This window comes from Melitaea cinxia, chromosome 29 (assembly GCF_905220565.1).
Source record: "Melitaea cinxia chromosome 29, ilMelCinx1.1, whole genome shotgun sequence".
NCBI lineage: Eukaryota > Metazoa > Arthropoda > Insecta > Lepidoptera > Nymphalidae > Melitaea > Melitaea cinxia.
The window spans coordinates 2,652,327-2,676,910 of record NC_059422.1 but is presented as its reverse complement, the minus strand read 5'-3'; the positions used below and the strand labels follow the sequence as shown (position 1 = coordinate 2,676,910).

The window sequence follows — 24,584 nt, the reverse complement described above, 5'->3', positions numbered from 1 at the left end:
GGGGGTAAAACGGGGGTTGTAAGATTGTATGCAAGTCTTCTGTTTTTGAAGTAAGAGACTTGAAATTTAAAATGTAAGCTCTATAGGTGGTGAAAAGGTTTCCAAATAATATATCTTTAGAAATCAACTCCTTTATGGCGTTAAAACGGGGGATCGTAGTTTGACTCACTAATCACGAAATCTCGGAAACTATAACACCTACAAACTTGAAATTTAGCAGGTAGGCGCCTTATAGGACGTAGACATCCGCTAAGAACGGATTTTACGAAACTCGACCCCTAAAGGGGTGAAACGGGGGGTGGAAGTTTGTATGAAAATCCTATGTTTTTGAAGTAAGAGACTTGAAATTTAAAATGTATGCTCTATAGATGGTGAGAAAATGTCTAAATAATTTATCTTTAGAAATCAACTCCCTTTTAGGGTTAAAACGGGGGATGGTAGGTTGACTTACTCATCACGAAATCTCCGAAAATATAACAACTATAAACTTGAAATTTGGCAAGTAGGTTTTGTATAGGACGTAAACATCCGCTAAGAACGAATTTTACGAAACTCGATCCATAAGGGGATAAAACGGGGGTTGGAAGTTTATATGAAAGTCATATGTTATTAAGGTAAGAGACTTGAAATTTAAAATGTATGCTCTATAGATGGCGAGGAAGTGTCCAAATAATACATCGTAATCTATATATATAAAAGCGAAAGGTCACTGACTCACTCATCACGAGAACTCAAAAACCGCTGGATGGTCCATCCATCCAGGATGGACAAAGATGAAATTTAGCAGGGAAGTAGATAATAGTTAGTAAACGTCCGCTAAAACGGATTTTTTGATATTCCACTGCTAAGGGCGTTTGATTGGGGTTGATAGTTTGTATGAAACATATACAGCAGCTATAAGTTCGCCTGCTAGGTTATTCATATTGCAGCCTGAAAATAAAACTAAAAATGTGGTGTATAGAGACGTTTTATTAAAATAACTAAAAATTATACTAAATTTTGCCTTTTAAAAAATTACTCAGCGTGATTAAGCATTTCAAGTGACTGAAATAAAAAAATAATTTGCTTAAACATCTTGATAGTAATGCATATACCACGCGAACTTAGTCGCGGGCAACAGTCAATAAGTCCCCAAAAGTATATGTGATCGATTCCCTTAAAATTTACTGAACGGCTTTTCATGCGGTTTTGCCAATGGAGAGAGGGCTTCAAGAGGAAGGTTTACGGAACGACTAAGCCGATTTTGATGAGATTTTGAGTTTCACTGGAAGTTTGCCGGGAAAACTTTGTGACTCACTGATTTAAACGCGGGCGAAGCCGCGGGCACAGCTAGTATTAATATATTAGTGATGAATAAGTTTACTTGTGAAATATGTAACAGAGATGTGTGTTTGATGAAAGTACTTAAATAGTGCATCGAAATTCAACACGTTTGATTTTACGGAAAAATTATAAATTCTTCAGGCATTACGATGTAACATATAAATAACAATGACCTTATAATGTTTCATATATTAACAAATAAACAAGTAAGAACTTTCATTAAGCATAAAATTTCGTAACTAATTAATAGTGTTATCAATTTATTTATTTATTTATTTATTTATTTATTTATTTATTTATTTATTTATTTATTTATTTACAGAAGAAAAAAAGATACAATTTATGTGATAAGCAGTGCAGCAAAAACAATGAATAGTTTAACAGTGCACTGTGTTTCTAAAGTAATAATACTAAAGTACATACTATATTATTTACTAACATAAAAATATGATATAAAGCTATACAAATATAGATTATTATACATGTGAATATAATTGGAAAGAAAAAAAAAAAACATTAAGTGGTTAAAAAAAAAAGTAATAATCATAATAAAAATAATAAATGTGGTCATGTCAATCTCTCTCTTTAAGTTGTTCTAAAAAGAATTTTTTAAATATGTTTTTATAGTTATTTTTTTTGAATTTTTTTTTTAAATTCGATGGCAGATTATTTATTAGGAAAGGAATAATATATTCAAGCGTACGTTTTCCATAAAAATTACTATGCCTAGGTATTTTTAATGTGTGATTTGTAATATTTCTTGTTAGTTTATAGTGACTCATTTTTATTTGAATGTTTGAATTAAAATATTGTTCTATTAATAATGTATATTTTATTTTAGTGTGTATTGGCATTACTTTGCAGTAGTTAAATAATTTCAAGTCTTTGTTTTTGTATTTATTTCTTATGTATATGGGTACGATTGTTTTTAAGATTCGTAATTGGAGATGATAGATTCTATCGAGATGTGATTTAAATGTAAGACCGTAGGTGCTTAGTCCATAAGATATAATAGATTCACCTAAAGATTCATAAAACATTAATAGTATTGAGAATGGAATTTTGGGTTTAATTATGGTTAATTTGGCTAAAAGGGCACGTAATTTGTCACAGACATTGTTTATATGTTCTTTCCAATTGAGGTTAGTATCTATAGTAATACCAAGGTAACGCTGAGTTTTAACAAAATCAATGTGGTTACAGTTGCAGGTACCAGTATATGAATTATGAAAACATTGATGGCTATGTGCAGTGATTTGTATGTCCCCAGAGAATCTATTTTGCGTTGAGCTTATATAGATGGCTTTTGTTTTTTCTCTATTTATTACTAGGCCAACATCATGGGACCATTTTGAAAGTTGGTCAAAATCATATTGAATTTTTTTAATTGCTTGTTTTATATCATGATGGGCCGACAGAAGACATGTATCATCCGCATATTGATACATTTCACAGGTTTTTACAACGTTTTTAAGATCGTTAACATATGTTAAGTAATGAATGGGTCCTAAAACTGAACCCTGTGCAGTTCCTTCTGTTATTGCTATTTCGTCACTGAGGGTATCAGTAATTTTAACGCGATATGTTCTATTTGAAAGATAATTATAACACCAATTTAGAAGTGGGCCCCTGATTCCGTTATTTTCTAATTTTTCAAGAAGAATGATTCCTGATTCAATGATTTCCTATGTTTGACATAAACGAAATTATCAGAGTGGCAGCCTTTATGAGGTCACAGTCCATCCAGTAACTGATTTCTTTGATAGGTATCAGTTGGTTGCTGTCTGTGTATTTGTATGCCTGCATTATTATAAGTATAAATACACTTTACGTGTACGTAAAATTGCGATGAATTAGGTGCAGTGTGGCTGTTCATATTTTCTTTTTAACCGACTTCCAAAAAAGGAGGAGGTTCTCAATTCGACTGTATTTTTTTTTTGTGTATGTTACATCAGAACTTTTGACTGGGTGGAGCGATTTCGACAAATTTTCTTTTAATCGAAAGGTGGTGTGTGCCAATTGGTCCCATTTAAATTTATTTGAGATCTAACAACTACTTTTCGAACTACATCTAATAATGCGTTTTTACTTGACGCTTTTTTCGTCGACCTACGTTGTATTATACCGCACAACTTTCTACTGGATGTACCGATTTTGATAATTCTTTTTTTGTTGGAAAGGGGATATCTCTAGTTTGGTACCGTGATAAGGAAACCAGGATCTGATGATGGGATCCCAGAGAAATCGAGGGAAACTCTCGAAAATCCGTAATAACTTTTTACTGGGTGTACCGATTTTAATAATTTTTAATTTAATCGAAAGCTGATGTTTATCATGTGGTAACATATAAATTTTATCGAGATCTGATAACTACTTTTTGAGTAATCTTTGATAACGCGTAGTTGTTTGACTATTTTTTCGTCGATCTACGTTGTATTACTTGTCGATGTAATTGAAGTCGATTTTTTTTCGTTTGCGAGCAAACACAATTATGACTGCCTACCCTGTCTAAAAACTTTATCCACGCCACTGTATATACGGTTGAATTGAGTAACTTCCTGCTTTTTTGAAGTCAGTTAAAAATAGAGAATCAACACAGCTTAGAAACGTCGATAGTAGTACGATATTTTAAGCCCACTGTTATGAACCAAATGTAGCAACACTAAACTATTATATTATCTATGACAGTTAGTATAGTTTACGAAATGGTTTTATCTATGAGCTGTCATTCGTCACCTTTTGAATTTAAAGTTTGCATCGTTTTTCCGGTCTCCGTATAAAAGTTACGCTTTTGTTTGTACTTGTTCGTTCTCGCGAAAAATTATCGCCTTTTGTTGATCGAACCATCCTTTGTTGTTTGAAGTAATTTAATTGTTAATAGCAAAGTGTATTCCTTGTATTCCTTGTTGAATTATTGTGAAAAACGTGAGGGAACTACGCCGAACAACGGCCATTTTGATTGCTGGTTCCTGCTTCAGCCCGCCACTTCAGTTAAGTATAATTGATTAGCATTAGACGTAATGATTGGCCAATTATAGTTTGATGTTAATTAAGTTATACCTGGCGAGGCTTCACCGAACAGTATTCAGTGAAACTAAGGTAGGATTTTTATTTAAGACATTGAGTGTTAGCTCTGCGTACTGCAGACAATTGTTCGTCCCGTTCGTACCTGAGATCACGCTTCCACTCGTTTCAATATACTCCAGGTCGGACGTAACAAGTTTTGGTAGCAGAGCGTGGTTAACTTATTGTTGCTCAGTTTATTATATTGTATGAATAAGTTAGGTCACAATTTGTTTAATTCTTTCTTTATTAAAATATTATATTTAGATACTTAAGGTCTAATATTTGGATTTGAGTTAATAACAGCTGTTGTCTTATGCTTTATTGAAGGTTAATTTCTTATAAATACTCTTGTTTGTTAGTATAAGATTAGAAATAGCTGTTTAAATGGGTATTTATCAGTAAATTCATTAATTTGTTGAGTAAATTGTGTTATTGCTTTGAATCTAGTTTGTTGAAATATTAGATTAAAAAACTTAGTTTTAATTTTTTCTTGTATTATTACTGAAGTTATTTAAGATTTGATACTTGATTTCAATTCAGTGATAGCAGTTGTTTCATTGGAATTAATTTGATTATTGTTTGTTGTTACTGTTGTTATATCTGTGCCTTTGAAGATGACTTCGACCGCGGTCACCATGGTCCGTGAATCTTGTTCAGGAATCACAGCTCAACTGAGATGGTTCAGTTCAGCGGTCGCCTTGGTGAATAGGGAAGACCGCACGGAGGCCTTAATAGACAGGTACGAGAAATGCCCGGCTCGACTTGAACAGGTCGAGACTCTGTACCAGCGCCTCCTTCTGCACCTTGACGATGTGCCAATGGAGTCGCTTCCGAAGGAGCGACGGGAGCAAGTCCACGAGGACTACGTCCAAATTTTGGGCCTCGCCGATGAAATCTCCCAACGCGCCCGGGAGATCTTAGCCTCGCGCGCCGGAGTACCGCCTACAAGGGTCTCTTTGAAGACTCCCGTGGGCCTTTTGACCCGACTGCCTAACCTGGATCTCCCCCATTTCGATGGTCGACTCGACGCGTGGATGGGTTTCATCGGCCTGTTCGAAAGCCTTGTGGACTCTAGGGAGGATTTGAGCCTGTCCCAAAAGCTGGCCTACCTGCTCTCAGTGCTGGATGGAGAGGCAAGAGAATTGGTGCAGCACCTCCCGATTTGTGAAGGGAGCTATGCGGTCGCGCGGTCATTACTCACCAAGCGCTACCAAAACCAGCGCTGTCTGGCCGATGCTCATATCGACCAGATAATGGACATTCCTGTCGTGAGTAATACCGCCCAGTTGAGGACCAAGATGCTTAACCCCCTCGTTGCAGCTACCAATGCTCTTAGCCGCTTGGGCCTGCCGGTTGACCAGTCGTCATACTGGTTGGTGCGTATTATGCTCAAGCGGTTGCCGGTGTCCCTGAGAGCACGTTTTGAACAGGCGCACACTAGGGATGAGGCATCTCCTCTCCCTAGTTATGAGCAATTGTTGGCGTTCCTGGAGAATGAGTGTCGCATGGGCGACGTTATGGATGCGCCGGTGGGACTATCAAGCTCCGGACCCACCAACAAACGGCGCACTGCTCAAATGGCGCCAAAGGGAAGGGCGTCCCCCCGCTTTGCAGTCGCGCAGGCTGCGCGACCGGTCTGCCGGTTCTGTAAGTCCCGGGGGCACCGAACGATGCAGTGCCCGGACTTTGTAGCGTTGCATGTGGCCTCTCGTAGGCGGATTGCTAAGGCCCGAGGCTGGTGTTTCTCCTGCCTGGGGGACCACTTTCAGCGCGCTTGCCCCGACATGCACCCGTGTCCTGTTTGTGGAGGGCAACATTTAAAGGTGCTGTGCGCCAACGCAAATGGCCGCCGCGACCACCCGGGGTCGCCTTCGGGCGGGTATGAGAGCGGACACCGGGCTCAGTCCCGCAATTTGGAGTCCGGCTCACCTCCCCCCCGCCACGCAGATTGTGCTGCTGTGGATCGCCGACATAATTCGGCGCGCAGCCCCACGGGCGGGTATGGAAGGGGGCCTCGGGTTCAATCCCGCACCTTTGTGCCCCGTTCGCCCTCACCGCACCCTCGTGACCAATCACGGTCACCTCCAGTCATTTACCACGATTACCGTGACGCACGTCCGGTACGATTGCCGTCCCCCCCTCTGGCGGAGCGTCCCCGTTTGGAGCCGCGCAACCCTCAGTACGGACGCTCCCGGCGCTACGAACCGCCGACTATGGCTCGTGGCAGTCGCCATCGAGAGGAGGGCGAGTTTAAACCACTCCCTCGTTTTGACGTGCCGTCCCGGGACAGCGGCGATAGATCGCCGCCACGCCAACATTAGGATGTTGGCGTCTGCCCCCGCTATGCACCACCCCCTTTTGAGACCGTCCTCTTGCCCACGGCCTATGTCCGGGTCTGGGGACGGACGGGCGCCTCGGTTGTAGTCCGAGCAATATTGGACACAGGCTCACAAGGGTGCATAGCCTCGTCTTGGTTGGTGGGGCAGACTGGCCTGAATATTAAAAAGTATTCAGATGTAATAAGAGGTGTCGGGAACGCCCCTGTAACCACGGTTGAGGGCCACGTTTCGTTTGAGTTCTCGCCTTCAAATTCTCCACGCCCGACGCTGAGATCGTCGGCCATTGTGATGGAGAACATCTTGGGCAGTCACCCGCAAGTTCGGTTGTCTGCGGATGCGGTAAAATTGACCGCCGATTTGGACTTGGCTGACCCTAAATTCGACCTACCTGGCACGGTCGATTTGTTGCTTGGCGCCGATGTACTGGGCAAAATATTACTCGGTAAGGATCGTGTTTTGCAGCCAGGTGGCTTAGTAGCCCTCCGGACCATATTTGGGTTCGCATTGATGGGGCCTGTATTGAGGGCTCCCCCTCCTGCTGAACCTGGAACGGCTTTGATGGTGGGCTCCGCCCTCTCTGACGCCGTGCAGAGATTTTGGGAAGTGGAAGAGCCACCACAAGCACCCCGCTCTGATCCGGAACACGAGGAGTGTGAACGGTTCTACAAGAGCAACACCAGTTATCTTCGTTCTGGCCGGATCATGACAAGATTGCCATTTCTTGCCGTACGACCGCCCCTTGGCGACTCGCGGCCTACTGCAGAGAAGCGTTTATTGGCAATGGAGCGCCGCATGAGCAGGGACCCGCTACTTAAACAGAAGTACATTGACTTCATGCGGGAGTATGAGAATTTGGGACACATGTCTGTGTCAAAACTTGACTGGCGCTCGACAGAGCATTTTTTCCTCCCGCATCATGCTGTGATAAAGCCGTCAAGTGGCAAGCTGCGCACAGTATTTGATGGTTCTGCGCAGACCACATCGGGAGTGTCCTTGAACCAGTGTCTTCATTCTGGTCCCAAATTGCTTAAGGACCTTTGTGACGTCATCACGCGGTTTCGGCGTCACCAATTCGTTTTCGTAGCTGACATCAAGATGAGGTTCAGGCAAACGGTAATCCACCTTGATGATCGTCGATACCAGCTGATATTGTGGCGGGAAAACCCGCAAGATCCCATACTTGTCTACGAACTCAACACGAACACATACGGGCTGCGGTCTAGCCCCTTTTTGGCCATACGTTCGCTTTGGGAGCTCGCAGATCGAGAGCGTATGTCGTTTCCTCGCGCAGCCGCCATTTTGAAGGAGGACTTATATGTTGATGACATATGCACTGGTGCGTCCACGGAGAGAGAGGCTCTCCTTTTGCGTGACGAATTGATTGGCATCCTAGCCTCCGCAGGATATGAATTGCGTAAATGGATCTCCAACTTACCTGCGCTCTTGGATGGGCTACCTGATGACCACCAGCAGGATCCTCACCTATTTGAGAACCGTGACAATCCTACCATGATGACAGTCCTTGGAATACAGTACAGACCAGTCCAGGACATCTTCACGTTCAACGTCGATTTGGATTCGCCTCGCACTTGGACGAAACGGCTGGTTCTGTCGACTGTCGCGAGAACGTTTGATCCCAATGGTTGGATATGCCCAGTCATATTCTGGGCCAAATGCTTCCTGCAGAGACTTTGGACTGCAGGTCTTGGATGGGACGAGCCACTCCGCGAAGCTATTTTGAAGGACTGGCTCCTGTTTGCTTCCTCATTGCCTGCTATCAATATGATATCGTTGCCCCGTGCTATGCTTCCACCAGGGAAGCATACAGCGTCCCTTCATGGGTTTTCGGACGCTTCGGAACGTGGGTACGCAGCAGCCGTATATTTGCGCACCGTGACCATGGATGGTCAAGTGAAGGTGTCATTGGTCATGGCGAAGAGCAAGGTCGCGCCTCTTCGAACTACCTTGACAATTCCCAAGCTAGAGTTGTCAGGGGCGGCCCTTCTTGCTCGCCTCTTGAATCACGTCATGTCCACCTTGTGCCCGTCAGTTAACATTGAGACAGTCTATGCATGGACTGACAGTCAAATTGTCCTATGTTGGCTGAAGACGTAAGTCCACACCTTAGAGGTGTTTGTTGCAAATCGGGTCTCTCAGATCCAGAAATCGGAAACCCCGTTAATCTGGAGGCATGTGCCTGGCGAAGTCAACCCTGCTGATTGCGCATCACGGGGATGTATGGCCCCCTTTTTGGTTGAGCACTCCCTGTGGTGGGGACCTGAGTGGTTGACCAGGTCAGAATCTAATTGGCCGCGAACACCGGCCTTGGATACTGTCACATTGCCTGGGTTGCGAACCCTTGCGATTGAACGGCGGGACCATCCGTTCGACCCAGATTTCCTAATGAATCGCTACAGCTCATTAGACAAATTACTGGGGGTCACCGCTTGGATCAAGCGCTTCACCAGAAATTGTAGACACCCACAGAACAAATGCTTGGAGGCGTTCTTATCGCCACAAGAGCTCCAGGATGCTCTTCTTCATTGGGTTCGTTCTGTGCAAGAAGAGAACTTTGAAAATGAGATTGATATTTTGAGAAAAGGCAAATGTAAGCTGTCTGGAGCCATTTGCAAACTGACTGTTGCCCAAAAGTGGCCACTTAGTGAGTTTGTTGGTGACTGATCGTCACATCAAGAACTCCCACGCCGGCTGTAATGCCTTATTGGCCATTTTACAACGAGAATTTTGGATTTTATCGGCCCGAAGGACGATCCGTAGTGTGGTCTTTCGCTGCATGTCTTGTTATAGACTCAAGGCTCTACCATGCAGCCTATCATGGGTGACCTGCCGTCGGATCGGGTCACAGAGACAAGGCCCTTTGCTGGAGTTGGGACGGACTTTGCAGGTCCCTTTTCGGTTAAGACCTCGACCCTCAGGAACAGTAAAACGGTCAAGTCCTACCTGTGCGTCTTTGTTTGCCTGTCCACCAAGGCGGTACACTTAGAACTAGTCTCAGCCCTCTCGACAGAGGCCTTTGTTGCGACGTTAGATAGATTCGTGTCACGACGAGGACTACCGTCCTTGATTCGGTCGGATTGCGGCACCAACTTCAAAGGCACAAATAACTATTTAAAAGAGATATATGAATTTTTGGCGTCTAATGAGACTGAGATTGCGTCTAGACTAGCTAGTCGCAGAATAACTTGGAAGTTCAGTCCCGCGTCATGCCCCCACTGGGGAGGAATTTTTGAAAGTGTTGTAAAGGTTGCCAAAACACATTTGCGACGAGTAATTGGCGAGTCCGTATTAACATTTGAGGAGCTCCCAACTGTGTTTTGCAAAATTGAAGCCATGTTGAATTCACGCCCGTTGTGCCCGATCTCTTCAGACCCTAACGATTTGGAAGCCCTCACACCGGGCCATTTTTTGATTGGACGGCCGCTGAACGCCCTGCCGGAATACCCCTATGTTGATGTGAAACTCAATCGTCTCTCGCGGTTTGAATTGATCCAACAACTCACTCAGAGCTTTTGGAAACGTTGGAATTTGGAATATTTGCATATTCTCCAGCAGCGCGTTAAGTGGACTGACAAGACTGATCCACCGCATGTTGGTGACCTCGTTCTGGTTAAGGACGCTAACTCACCGCCACTGTGTTGGCGCAGAGGGCGCATTCTTAACCTCGTCTTTGGAGCAGATGGAGTGCCCCGTTTTGCTGAGGTTCGGGTGGACGGTTCTGTTCTGAAGAGAGCGGTATCAACCTTGTCACGACTGCCAATTGATTAGCGGCCAGGTAGTCCTGGCCGAGGCGGGTAGATGTTATGAACCAAATGTAGCAACACTAAACTATTATATTATCTATGACAGTTAGTATAGTTTACGAAATGGTTTTATCTATGATCTGTCATTCGTCACCTTTTGAATTTAAAGTTTGCATCGTTTTTCCGGTCTCCGTATAAAAGTTACGCTTTTGTTTGTACTTGTTCGTTCTCGCGAAAAATTATCGCCTTTTGTTGATCGAACCATCCTTTGTTGTTTGAAGTAATTTAATTGTTAATAGCAAAGTGTATTCCTTGTATTCCTTGTTGAATTATTGTGAAAAACGTGAGGGAACTACGCCGAACAACGGCCATTTTGATTGCTGGTTCCTGCTTCAGCCCGCCACTTCAGTTAAGTATAATTGATTAGCATTAGACGTAATGATTGGCCAATTATAGTTTGATGTTAATTAAGTTATACCTGGCGAGGCTTCACCGAACAGTATTCAGTGAAACTAAGGTAGGATTTTTATTTAAGACATTGAGTGTTAGCTCTGCGTACTGCAGACAATTGTTCGTCCCGTTCGTACCTGAGATCACGCTTCCACTCGTTTCAATATACTCCAGGTCGGACGTAACACCCACATTACATTTTTTTAGGAGTACACGCCAAAAAAAGTATGTGTTTACTTATGTACGCACGTAAAAAGTTCCAATTCAATGGTTAGCTAGCTTCACGTTACTAACTTCTTCTTCCTAAGTAGTTAACCTCAGGGTGTCGACTTTTTTCCCCAACATGCCAAATGAAGTATGACCTCAAAATTTTTTGTCGTAAAGTAACTCTAATATCTATAAAGCAAGTTTTATAGTGAATAGCTGGTTTATCCTCGCTAGTAACCGCAGCAGCACTTACCATATTGATCCGTACCCATATTAAATGTATGACAATGGCTCCCCGAAGGCGCTCGCTAATATATCGGCAAAGCAATTTCTTAATTGGTTCCCTCGAGTAACTTGCATGAGTAATGGGTCAATTTAACCTCACGTATATAAAGGGTTTGTTATCGAATATTATTATAAACTAATGAGTATATATAAATTGATCTGAAGTGAAGAAGTTCAAAGGGTTACACACAGAACACAGAAAAATAGGTTTACAGTTTTCTTTTATTTTACAAGGATAGCTTACAGCTTATTATAATCATAAGTAATACAGAATAAAAATAATAATTGTATTTGCTCGCAAACGAAAAAAAAACGACTTCAATTACATCGACAATAATACAACGTAAGTAGACGAAGAAAATTAACAAACGCACTAGTCGTCACTACGATTTTCGAGGGTTTCCCTTAATTTATCTGAAATTCTATCATCAGGTCCTGATTTCTTTATCATGGTACCCTTGGAATATCTCCTTTCCAACAAAAAAAATGGATATTTAATTTAATTTACTCTTTATTGTAGACATAAAAAGAATATTACAATTTATAAAACCAATATACAAAAAGAAATGTACAACAGGCGGTGTTATCGCTAAACAGCGATCTCTTCCAGACAACCAGCTTGGAACAGATAATGTAAAAAAAAGCGGAAAGGGTGTACAGAATTAAAATGAAAGAAAACAGGAAGAAAACCCAATATACACATACATGCATACATACACATATTATATATATACATACATACATTGGCTGTGTGGCTACGACATTAAAGAATATAGCCCCCCCTCTCTTCCCGTGGGTGTCGTGAGAGGCTACTAAGAGATAATACAGTTCCACTACTACCTTGGAACTTATAAATTTATAATAGATATGAATTTTTACATGAAAAAAAGTCTTTAAACAACATGTTAACAATAATCGCTCTAGCCCGATGGTACAATTGGCCCTCCTATAAATATAAATATCTACTACGAGCGAGAATCGATAGCCAAGACTATCAAAGTAACTAAAACATTATCTCAACTACATCATAGCTCTTGTTGAATGACCAAAAAAAAAAACAAATGTCAGAACATTTAAAAAATTTACGTCAAAAGTTATAACTTAAAATGTCTCGTCTGTTTTTTATTGCTAAAGTTCATACCTTCGTTGGAAAAATCTGACGGCAAAAAGTTAAATTATGAGAGTGACATTTTTTTTAATAAAAACTGGATGGAATGAATTCGTACTGAATGGAGTGGAAGATATTTGGATAAAATTGGTATTTAAAAGTGTCATTTAGGATATTTTTTTCTTTTACACACATAGAGGCGATCCGCCCCGGCTTCGAACGGTTGCAAAAACTATCAAAGTTCTTCTACTACATTATACATGTATTATACATATAAACCTTCTTCTGGAATCACTCTATTTACTAAAAAAAACCACATCAAAACGCGTTGCGTAGTTTTAAAGATCTAAGCATAGACAGCGGGAAGCGACTTTGTTTTATACTATGTAATAATTAATGTACATAATTATGACATAAAATTTCTTAGCAAAATAAATAAAATTGATTACCCCGCAAAATTTTAATGAAACAACGGCATTAACTTTTAACATAGCCATTTTATTTATGTATAGTGTTATGCGTTGTACTTAGAAAACGTATCCTAATTTGCATAGTAAGAAAATATTTCTAATTTTGACATTCTTACTATTCAAACAAAAAAAAATTAAAGGAACGAGTTGATAATAATCTTATTACCATTTCTTCTGTAATGGTGATTTCTATCAACGTTGTGTAAGGCCTTTATTAATTTCAATTCAACATTTCTCCCAACAGATGGCGCTGTAGGTTACTTCTTAAAATATGGTTACAGAAGGAGACATTCTTTATCCTATTATGTTTAGGAACACAAAGGTCAATATAGTTTTTCTTGGATAAACTTATACACGAAATATTGAATTGGAACTGATGAATTTTTAATAAAAATATTGAAGTTTGTACGTTCTTACAAAGTTATAGGACTATTTGAGGATTTATTAATTTTATAGACTTGACTATAGCTAGGCTAGTCAACTAAAAACACCTTATATATTTGAAAATTTCAAATGCGGGTTTAAGACTACTGCATTTTCAACCAGCCAACTTTAGCTTTAAATTTTTATTTGATACCATAGATAATGGACAAAAGTGATAATGCGACAAAAGTGATACGAGTGGTATCCTAGGAGTGGAAAAAGAAGCAAATGGCGACTAATGAAACGTTGGAAAGATGGCCTTTTGAAACCGATTGTCGATAATAAATTAATATAAAAATCCTATTATTTCTAATAATTGTAAAACAGTATAAAGGCTTGTTTTATTTTTTATTTTATAGAAAATTCATTGAATGGGTCATCAAGCGTATGGCTCATCTAGTGGTAAGTGATAACCGTAGCTTATAGATGCTTGCAACACCAGAAGCATTACAAGCACGTTGCCGACCCTACCCCTAATCCCTCTCCTCACTCTGATCACCTTACACACTACAGGAACACAACACTGCTTCAAAGCGGTACCTATTATTTAGCTGTGATTTTCTGTAAGGTAAAGGCACTTCCCCAGTCAGTCCAAAAGTGGGGTTGCTCCAGATTCTAAGAAAGATATATTCCTGCTGTGACCTACCTCATTTAATTCCCATTCTACTTCTTCCTTAAATAATTCGTTTTGAATTTCTATCCAAATTATCACGAGATATTCCAAAGAGTTCACGTTAACACATGGCAAAACACATGAGTCCACGTTATTTTTGGCGTAAACTTGTGGAGGCCTATGTCAAGCAGTGGAATGTATCGGCTGTAATGATGATGATGATGATGATGATGATGATGATGATGATGATGATGATGATTCCAAAGAGTCACATTTTTTTTTTGTTATTAATATGTTGCCTTAAGTCACAAACTCTATTGTAATAAAAATATCAAGTTATACTTACAAGATGTTAATTCCTGCAGTTGCTGAAATTCGGCAGGCGACAGCTTGTCCCATTGGAACCCGCTACCGGTCGGGTTCGGCATGACCTGGAAAACATACCCATTTTAATTACTTGTAGATATATATTGGTGTTATATATAAAACTAATATTATAATAATAAGATTTGACGACGCGTTAGCGCAACGGTCACAGCACTAGCTTATGGCTGTTGCGGTTTCGATCCCCGCACACAGCATACATTTGTATTGGTCATACAGATGTAGGTATGTAAACGTCTAGGCGTTTGTGCTAGTGTACCTAATGTATGTGTTTCCGGAACCCCGACACAGGATTAAATTCTTATTTTGTTTTTTTTCTTTTTTTATTTAACAAAATAACAAAGAACGAAGTAAAATAACAGTGCAGTAACAACAAGAGAAGGAAAAATTATAATGGTCAGAATACAACAGAAAAAATAAAGTCAAAAAGCCGTCAATATTTATTATTATAGCAATGAAAAATAGGATAGGAAGGACAAACTTATTTGATAACCGTTTAGCTTGAGTGTTATTGCAGCAGTGAGGTCAAATCGTGCTCAAAATCTTGAGCAGCACGACTGGCGAAGTACCTCAACCTTACATAAGATTACAGCTAAGTATTACTGCTCTCAAATAGTATTGTGCTCCTGTGGTGATTAAGATAGGCTGAGCTCCCGGAGATCAGGGGTATGGCCAACGATGCGCTTGCAATTCTCCGTACTTTGACCAGCCATTTGACCGTAGTGTACGTTACAACGGCATGTAGGTCGGTCTAAATTCATATCGACTATATTTTATGGACTGGCTCCTTTTTTTTGATTTGGTCCTCTAATTCAATATTCTAACTTACTAAGTGTATCAGTATAGTGTCAATATGACCAACATAAAACAACAAAATAGTCAATTAAACTGACAAAAAATTAAACTCAATATGAGTAGAACCAAATGAGTGTTCTATTTTTGTTAGATTTTTATATCCAAGAACAAGAGGCAAAACGTAATAATTGAAACATTTTTTTTCCATAACATCTTCCCCGAATTGTTCATTAGTCTTCTTAATTAGCGGAAACTCACTCCTCCTATTTCAACGACGGAGTTTTTTTTTTCAAATAAAATCTTATTGGAGATTTTTCGTAAATTTTTCGTCAGTACTTAAAAAAAAATTAAAAGACTTAAAAAAAGGATGAGATTGTCAATCCGGCTGTATTTTGAATCGGATTCAAAAAAGGAGGAGTTCTGAATTCAAATTGTTTTATACGTGGAATTTTATAATTCTTTTTTTAATCGAATGCTGATGCTTGTCATGTGGTCATATTTAAATTTGAGCTCAGATGAGAACTTTTTGAGTTATACTCAATAATGCGTATTTATTTGATTATTTTATCGTTTACTTACATTCGATGTCAACGTAATTAGTCTTTTTTTCTTCGTTTAGGAATAGACACAATCATTTTAATACTTTACTTAATGTTAAAAATAAATAAATAAATTTACCGAGAGCCAATACGCCGACGTTAACGAACATAATAATTATGTTTTTTATGCAGTTGTTGGAAAGCTATGCGCGTACATACATTTCAGTGATTTATTTTTATTTTGTTGTTTACTAGTTGTACCCTGCGCGTATTGCTACGCTTTTTTTTGGTCGTACCAACTCAGAAAGCTTTGTGGGCTCATGCACAACACGTTGTTGAAGATCGTGACATGATCAAATGCATAGTTTACGATTCTATAAAGGACATACAGACAAATATTCATCTTATTGTATACTAGCTGACCCGGCAAACGTTGTCTTGCCGCTAAACGCTATTTAAAAATAGGGGTTGATGGTAGAGGGTTGAAAATTTAGGGTTGTATGTATTTTTTAATGTTGTATCATAAAAAAATAGAAATTAAAAATTTTGTCTAAAAAATAAAATAAATTAGGGGTGGACTACCCCTAACATTTAGGGGGATGAAAAATAGATGTTGGCCGATTCTCATAGATACCGGATAAGCACAAAAAATTTCATCAAAATCGGTCAAGCCGTTTCGGAGGAGTATGGCAACGAAAACTGTCACACGAGAATTTTATATATTAGATATATGTATATAGAGATAGATATATATTAAGAGCGTACACACTGTCAGGTCAGGTTATATCAGAGGCGCCGTCAAAACGTCGAACATGATAGATCGCGCCCTGAATATCAGGTTCTGACGTTGACAAAACGTCTTTGTCTAAAGCCCGCGGTATATCAGTGTTCGGGATATACTTTGGTGTATATATTACGATGATTTGACATTAGTGTAATTCTTTTGTAACAAATAACTTTCGAGTCAATGGTCGTCCTGATTTTAAAAAATTCCGTCAAAATTAAACAAAAATTAACAACATAATTGTGTTTGCAAGCAAACAAAGAAAAACCGACTTCAATTATATCGACAAGTAATACAACGTAGGTAGATGAGAAAATAGTCAAGTAAATACGCATTATCAAAGATTACTCAAAAGTTGTAATCAAATCTCGATGAAATTTAAATGTGACCACATGATAAACATCGGCCTTCGATTTAATTAAAAATCATCAAAATCGGTATACCCAGTAAAAAGCTATGAGGATTTTCCAGAGTTTTCCTCGATTTTTTGACGTCGGTTAAAAACAAAAAAAAAACAAAATAATAATAATAAAAATAATAAAAAAATTAATAAGCCACATTATTCTTTTATTTCATTTATTAAGATACATAAAAGAATATAAATTACAAATATCAGTATGATGCCACAGCTCATTCGAGTTTTACCGGACATCAGATTTCTTATTGAAGATTGGTTATAAGAAAATTTTACGAGGACACATACGCCTTCGTAAAAATAGTTGTTTCTTCGCGTTTAATTAACTTACCATTATTTACTTATCAGTATTTAGTTATCTATAGTAATATTATAAAAGCTGAAGTTTGTTGGTTTGTTTAAAACGCGCTAATCTCAGGTTTGAATAGAAAAAATATTTTTGTTTTGGATATCCCATTTACCGAGGATAAGCTATTTTTTTCCATAAACTAACTCATGTGAAACCGCGGATCACACCATGTGTGTATTGCGTAGTAGTAGTAGTAATGAAAAAAACAAAACACGAGAAAACCGTCCAATACGTCTATATACAAAATGTCACTCTGTTTTCTAATTAATCACAAATTAGTTAAAAAATATTGCAAGTTTTTATTTTATTTTTAACCGACTCCAAAAAAAGGAGAAGGTTACTCAATACGACCGTATATATATATATTTTTTATGTATGTTCGAGGATAACTCCGTCGTTTATGAACCGATTTTGATAATTCTTTTTTTGTTGGAAAGGAGATATCCCTAGTTTGGTACCATGATAAAGAAACCAGGATCTGATGATGGGATCCCAGAGAAATCGAAGGAAACTCTCGAAAATCTGCATAACTTTTTACTGGGTGTACCGATTTTGATGATTTTTGATTTAACCGAAAGCCGGTGTTTATCATGTGGTCACATTTAAATTTCATCGAAATCTGATTACAACTTTTGGAGTAATCTTTGATAATGCGTATTTACTTGACTATTTTTTCCTCTACCTACGTTGTATTACTTGTCGATATAATTGAAGTCGGTTTTTCTTCGTTTGGCTGCAACACAATTATTATTTTTATTATCTGTTATATTTACTCAGGAAAGAAATTTATTATTTCAAACAGCGCTTAATTACCGTAGACATGAATGTATTAACTTTTATTTACCAAGCTTTAAGCTTTTAATATTAATTAATCTATGTTAATTTTATTACCAACGACGCGTTGGGGTAACCGTCACAGCACTGATTTGTGGCTGTTACGCTCGTGGATGTAGGTTCGATCCCCGCACGTGACATTCATTTGTATTGGCCATACAGATATTTGCTGTAGTCTGGGTGCTTGTGCAGTCCTTGTAGGTCTCTCCACCGTGCCTCGGAGAGCATGTTAAGCCATCTGTCCCGGTTGTTATCATGTACACCTGATAGCGATCGTTCCTCATAGTAGAGAATATATCTAACGACCCGCATTGGAGCAGCGTGGTGCATTAAGCTCTGATCCTTCTTCTACATGAGAGAGGCCTATGCCCAGCAGTGGGATATTATAGGCTGAAGCGTTAGTATCTATTGTAGTGAGGTTTTAATCATTTATTTCTATATTTTTTTAAACTTTATTATACAATATTAATTAACAAATTGCCCAAATGGCAAATTTAAAGCCATAAAGTCTTATCTACCAGTCAGACGTACAAAATAAAAATAAAACAGCTTTGAGATAGGTTTTAAAATAATAATAAAAAAATAACCAAAAAGTAGGAATATCAAAAAAAAAAAAAAAAAAAAAACAATAAATTAAGAAAACAAGTAAAGATCGAAACGATTATCTATATTTTATATTATCTATATTTCTCGTTGTAGAAGGCTATTCTACAAATCATTCAAAACCTACCATTACAACTAAAATAGAAGAAGTTTGTTAGAAGAGGTTGATATTTATTCATTTTTCAGTCAAACTTCGTGTATATTTCGAACACCCTACATAAGACATCATCCTACTGGGGCTTATTAAGTGTAAAGCGTTTATTAACATAGCAATACAAATAATAAAATAGTTTACAATAATAGTTAAATATATATCTTAACATAACTGAACATGATAAGGAAAATACAAGCTATCCATACAGCATTTTAGTGGACGGTTACTTTACCCCCAAGTCTCAGGACCTCGTGATCGATTCCTATCATGAATGGAATATTCCATAATCGTCTTAGCTGGACATGATTAGTTTCAACTTATTGATGTTGGCCAGATCAGGAAATATCTCCCTCAAAGTTTGAAGCAGTTTGACTGGTGAAGTTCCTCTATTTTCCAGAAAATAACAGCCAAATATTCAAGTCATTAATTTCAAGTCGTGCCTATATTGTAACTGTGGTGAGTAAGGTAGCCAGTGTTCCTTACTCACCACAACAGGTGGAGGGTAAGGGGTTAGGGTTGGCAACGCCTTTACAGTACTCTTGGTGTTACAGACGTGCAGAAGATTCGGTATCCGTTTATCATCAGGTATCAACTATACGCTTATTCGCCACTTTTATAGTATAAATACCTCTCTCCTAATGGTTAACCAGTCATTGACAGATAAGGCCAATAGTACGAGCCCTATGTGGACTGAACTATCAGCGTAACTACTATCATCTCACCGGTTGGCCTCATTCTCCGTATAGGAAAAGGGTCGGAATTTAAATAATATTCCTCGCCGCTGCGCGATATTTTTTCTGCTACGATAAATTTAATGATTTTGGAATTTATACTTGGGTATCATACCGTAAATTAGAGAATCTACCTACCCTCACATAGAAAAACCTTAGATAGGTCAAAGGTTCCTAATAAAGGACCTTTTTCCATCAAAATTATTCAAAAGTTAATACTCCACATTACTCTACCACGAGAAAAAAGTACGTGACTTGTCGATTTATGTCCAATTTGGTACACCTCATTAACCTCCTTTGACGAAGGGATAAATGATTCCATCATATATCAAGTCATGAATACCGAAGTGTCCATAAAATCAGAAAAGTAGGAAAGAAAAATGGCCGTGATTTTGTCTAAAACAGAAAGATGGTCAGAATCTGGATTTTTATTAATAAATAGTGCTTCTGTAGAAGAAATATATACTAACCTGAGATCGCTGTTACAATATATTTTAATATTTTTTTACGAACTCAAGTTCTTGATTCAATGATCTATGTTATGAATCCCTCTGTTTTTTCCAACAGTTATTAAACAAACATTTTTAATATCATATCAAAAAATCGATCGTTCCAGCGGGGATCGAACCTGCCTCGGTGACTGTCGGTGCTCTAGCCAATAAGCTATGGATGGATGCTAGATCGAAATTTTTGATATGATGATTTTATATTCGGTTCTGAGCGACCGCGATGAGGTTCGAGATGCAGGTTCGATCCCCGCTAAAACGGTCGATTTTTTGATATGATATTAAAAATGTTTAAAATCCCCTAATGTGAGGGATATACAAAAATAAATAATACGAGTTAAAGAGTTTAAACAAGTTATAAATGTCATTAAGGAAAGTTCCGTCACAAATTGGTAAATATATTTTGATTCAGTTAATCTATAAGTGACCAATTTAAGATGAAACATTTTTGTAAATATTTTGATTTACTCGTAGCTAGAGCGACTTTAAACTTGTGGACCAGTCCCTTCGTCAGTGTCCACGTCTCGGCTCCGTATGTTAACACAGGCAGGACGCATTGCTCGAAAACTTTAGTCTTCAAGCATTGCGGAATCTTCGAAGTGAAGACTCGACGGAGTCTGCCAAACGCCGCCCAACCCAACCGAATCCTCCTATCGGCCTCCTTTTCGAAGTTGTTGCGGCCTAGTTGGATAGTATGGCCTAGGTAAATATATTCCTGAACAACTTCGAGAAGGGTACCATCGACCAATACCGGTATCGGTATGACTTGGTTGTTAAACATAACTTTCGTCTTATCCAAGTTCATACAGAGACCGACACGTCGGGAGGACTCGTTTAGGCCGGCCAGCATTTGGCCTAACTCATCCAGCGTCTCCGCAAAGATGACAATATCGTCGGCGAAACGAAGGTGAGAGATGAATTCACCGTTGACATTGATGCCTCGTTCCTCCCAATCCAAGGTCTTAAAAACATCCTCTAGCGCAGTGGTAAACAGTTTCGGTGATATTACATCCTCAACGTGCAATGGAACGGGCTATGCTTGGGGTCTCTCTCAAAGACAGGATTAGAAATGAGACTATCCGCGAGAGAACGAAAGTAACCGACATAGCCCACAGAATTAGCAAGTTGAAGTGGCAGTGGGCTGGTCATCTGTGTCGCAGGACCGATGGCCGTTGGAGTAGACGGGTCCTAGAGTGGAGACCGCGTCTTGGCAAACGCAGTGTGGGACGTCCTCCGGCCCGTTGGACCGACGATCTACGTAAGATTGCCGGTGTAGGCTGGATGAGGATTGCGGAAGACCGGGATGTGTGGCGCGAACTTGGGGAGGCCTATGTCCAGCAGTGGCCTGCGATAGGCTGAAGTGATGATGAAGTGATGTAGCTAGAGAACTATCATCTAGTTTCATTGAATCGAAGCCGTAACCACCGGTGTTTAGACGCGAACATGACATAGCACACGCACAACCATACCAGAGCGGCTTGCTGACATTAAGGTCTCAATTGTTTCCCCCAATAAATCGAAATTATTGATACTGTGTGATCATTACTGAACAACAATTATTTTTATCTTTGATCTGCGTTTGACGTGTTCCTCGTAAATGGCTCGAACTAATGACGTGTTTATTTGTATTCTTTTTATGGTAAATGTTTGTTTTTCAACTTCAAAAAGAGAAGTCGTTTCATTTTGTGTGCCCGTCGTCAAACGTTATTTTTTTTTTGTTCTTTGTTTTTTCATGCGTTCAAAGGTAACATTATGATTCTAATTTTTATGAACGTATTTTTATTTATTTATTCTTTATTGTACACCACACAGAGTAATTTCATACAGAATTGTAAAGAAAAAAAAAAGTATAATGCACAATGAGGCGGCCTTATCGCTCGATAGCGATTTCTTCCAGGCAACCTTAGGGTTAGGATTAGAGGAAAAAAAAAAAAAAGAAATAAGTAGGTGGTGTATAATAAACGTACATCAAACAAAATAAGATACAACTAATACAAATAAAATATATATGATAAACTATTCAATATTCCTATAGGTATAAATATACACGTACATAACAATAAAATATAAGTACACGCTAAATAATACACACATACATATATACATACATACAAACATTTATACATATATATAATTAAGTCCTATTAAGAGACAGATAATGGTCTTTTACGAGTTTTTTAAATGAACCAATGCTTTGAGCTTTGCGAATATGTAAGGGTAAAGTATTCCACAAAATAATAGCCTGAACAGCAAATGAACCTCGATAATATTTGGTCTTATGTACAGGCATTCTAAGCGTAAGATTTCCAGACGAACGAAGTACTTTACTGTGATCTCCAACGAATTCAAATTTGTTCTTCAAGTATAAAGGACTAGTTGGTTTAAATAGTACACAATACAGAAGTGAGAGAATGTGTAAATTTCGGCGAAGACGGATAGGAAGCCACTTAAGCTTAGAGCGAAAGTCAGAAATGTGATCGAATTTGCGCAATCCAAATATGAATCGGATTGCAACATTTTGAAGCCTCTCAAGTTTATTAAGTTGATCTTCAGTTAGGTTGGTATAGCTTGCGTCAGCATAGTCAAGAACAGGCAGTAGTAGAGATTGTGCTAACATAGTTTTAGTAGGAATGGGAAGAAATGACTGCAAACGTCTCAACGAGCTTATGGCCGCGAATGTCTTTTTACTCAGTTCTTTTATATGATTGCTCCATGATAAGGTTGGGTCTAAGTAAATGCCTAAATCCTTTACAGAGGTGCAGTAAGGTATTACAGAAGAATTATATGTTACAGAAGGAAGGCTACCCCAATCAACTCTCGACATGATATTGGGACTCCCAATGACAATGACTTGTGACTTGCTAGGATTAACTTTGAGTCCATATGATTTACTCCATTGGTATATAGTTGCCAAGTCATTGTTAGTGGCAACCACAGCAGAGGATAGGTTATCGAGACTTGACTGAGTATAAATTTGCAAATCGTCAGCATACATGTGGTAGAGAGAAGTAATTTTTTGGGATATGGAGTTTATGAAGATGGAGAACAGTAATGGAGACAACACACCACCCTGGGGAACGCCAGCTCGGACTTCACACCAAGAAGATAACGAATCTTCAATTTTTATTCTCTGCCGGCGCCCACCGAGGTAACTCTGAAACCAACTCATTACGGATGGAGATATGTTAAATGTACGTAAAAGTTTTAGCAATATTTCATGATCGACAACATTAAAAGCATTGCTGAAGTCGAGCAGAGTAAGAACTGTCAGTTGTTTGTTGTCCATACCCCAGCGAATGTCATCAGTAACCTTGACCAGTGCAGTGACCGTACTATGACCAGGACGGAAACCGGATTGAAAGGGATTTAAAAGGGAATGTTTAATAAGGTAGGAGTTTATTTGATTATAGACTAATTTTTCAAGGACTTTAGAAAGAAATGGGAGTATAGATATAGGTCGAAAGTCAGAGAAATTCGAAGGATTTGATTTTTTAGGAATAGGAGTAACTTGTGCACTCTTCCAAGCATTAGGAAATTGACCAGAAGAAATGGATTCGTTGAGGATATGAGTTAAGATAGGCAGAAGGATATCAAGGATAGGTAAGATCATATTACGGCTAGTGCCATCGGTACCAACGGCATTCGATGAGATTGAATAAATGTACTTTTTAACATCACATTCCGCAAATGAGGAGAAATTAAACGGTTGAAAATTAGGAGTTGGAATTGACGAAAGAGAAGTTAGAGTGAGTTTTTTCTCACTATCTTCCATTAGACTAGAAGATGAAAAGTGCTTATTTAAAAGTTCAATATCAATTTTACTAGAAGATGTATTATTAGGGGGTTTGCCAACTCCAAGTGTTTGTAGAAATTTCCAAACCTTAGCTGAGTCGCCGTTTTCGACAGATGAGTGAATATGGCGTCGTTGTGCATCTCTAACCAATGTATTGCAGCGATTCCGCAATCCATAATACCTCTCCCTGTTAGCCTCCGTGTTAGTAGACTTAAAGTTACGTTTGGCTCGGTGTTTTTTTTCTATTAATAGCTTCAGGTCCTCAGTCAACCATGGAGCAGGCAAGTGCTTTAATTTAATTGGTTTGACAGGTGCATGGGTGTCGTATAGCCTTGTTATCAAGGAGTTAAACATCTCAACCTTATCATCAATTGAGGAGAGTTCGGTTATAGCTGACCACTCAGTAGACTGTGCGTCCTCGCGAAGACGGTCCAGATTCATACCTTTAAAACTACGCTGCATAACAGTCCTTGATTTGGCTTTAGGAGGACGAAGCTTGTAAGAGAGATAGATCAGGTCGTGATTAGAAAATGCCTCGGCAGCACACTGGCCATGTTTTACAACAGACGAAGGAGTAGTTACCATCATAAGATCGAGAAGGGATGGAATGCAGCCAGGTAAGTTATGTGTAGCAGCTAAGGGTAAGATGTGC

General features: G+C 38.9%; 1 protein-coding gene across 1 annotated transcript in view; it reads right to left on the bottom strand.

Annotated features, from left to right (window-relative positions):
- Positions 1–24,584, bottom strand: part of LOC123667830 (diacylglycerol kinase 1) — a 202,200-nt gene that overhangs the window by 103,266 nt on the left and 74,350 nt on the right. Inside the window, exon 2 of the mRNA XM_045601669.1 lies at positions 14,392–14,476. Within this exon, the coding sequence (XP_045457625.1) occupies positions 14,392–14,473 (82 nt within the window). The 5' untranslated portion in view covers positions 14,474–14,476. The remainder of the gene's footprint in view (positions 1–14,391; positions 14,477–24,584) is intronic.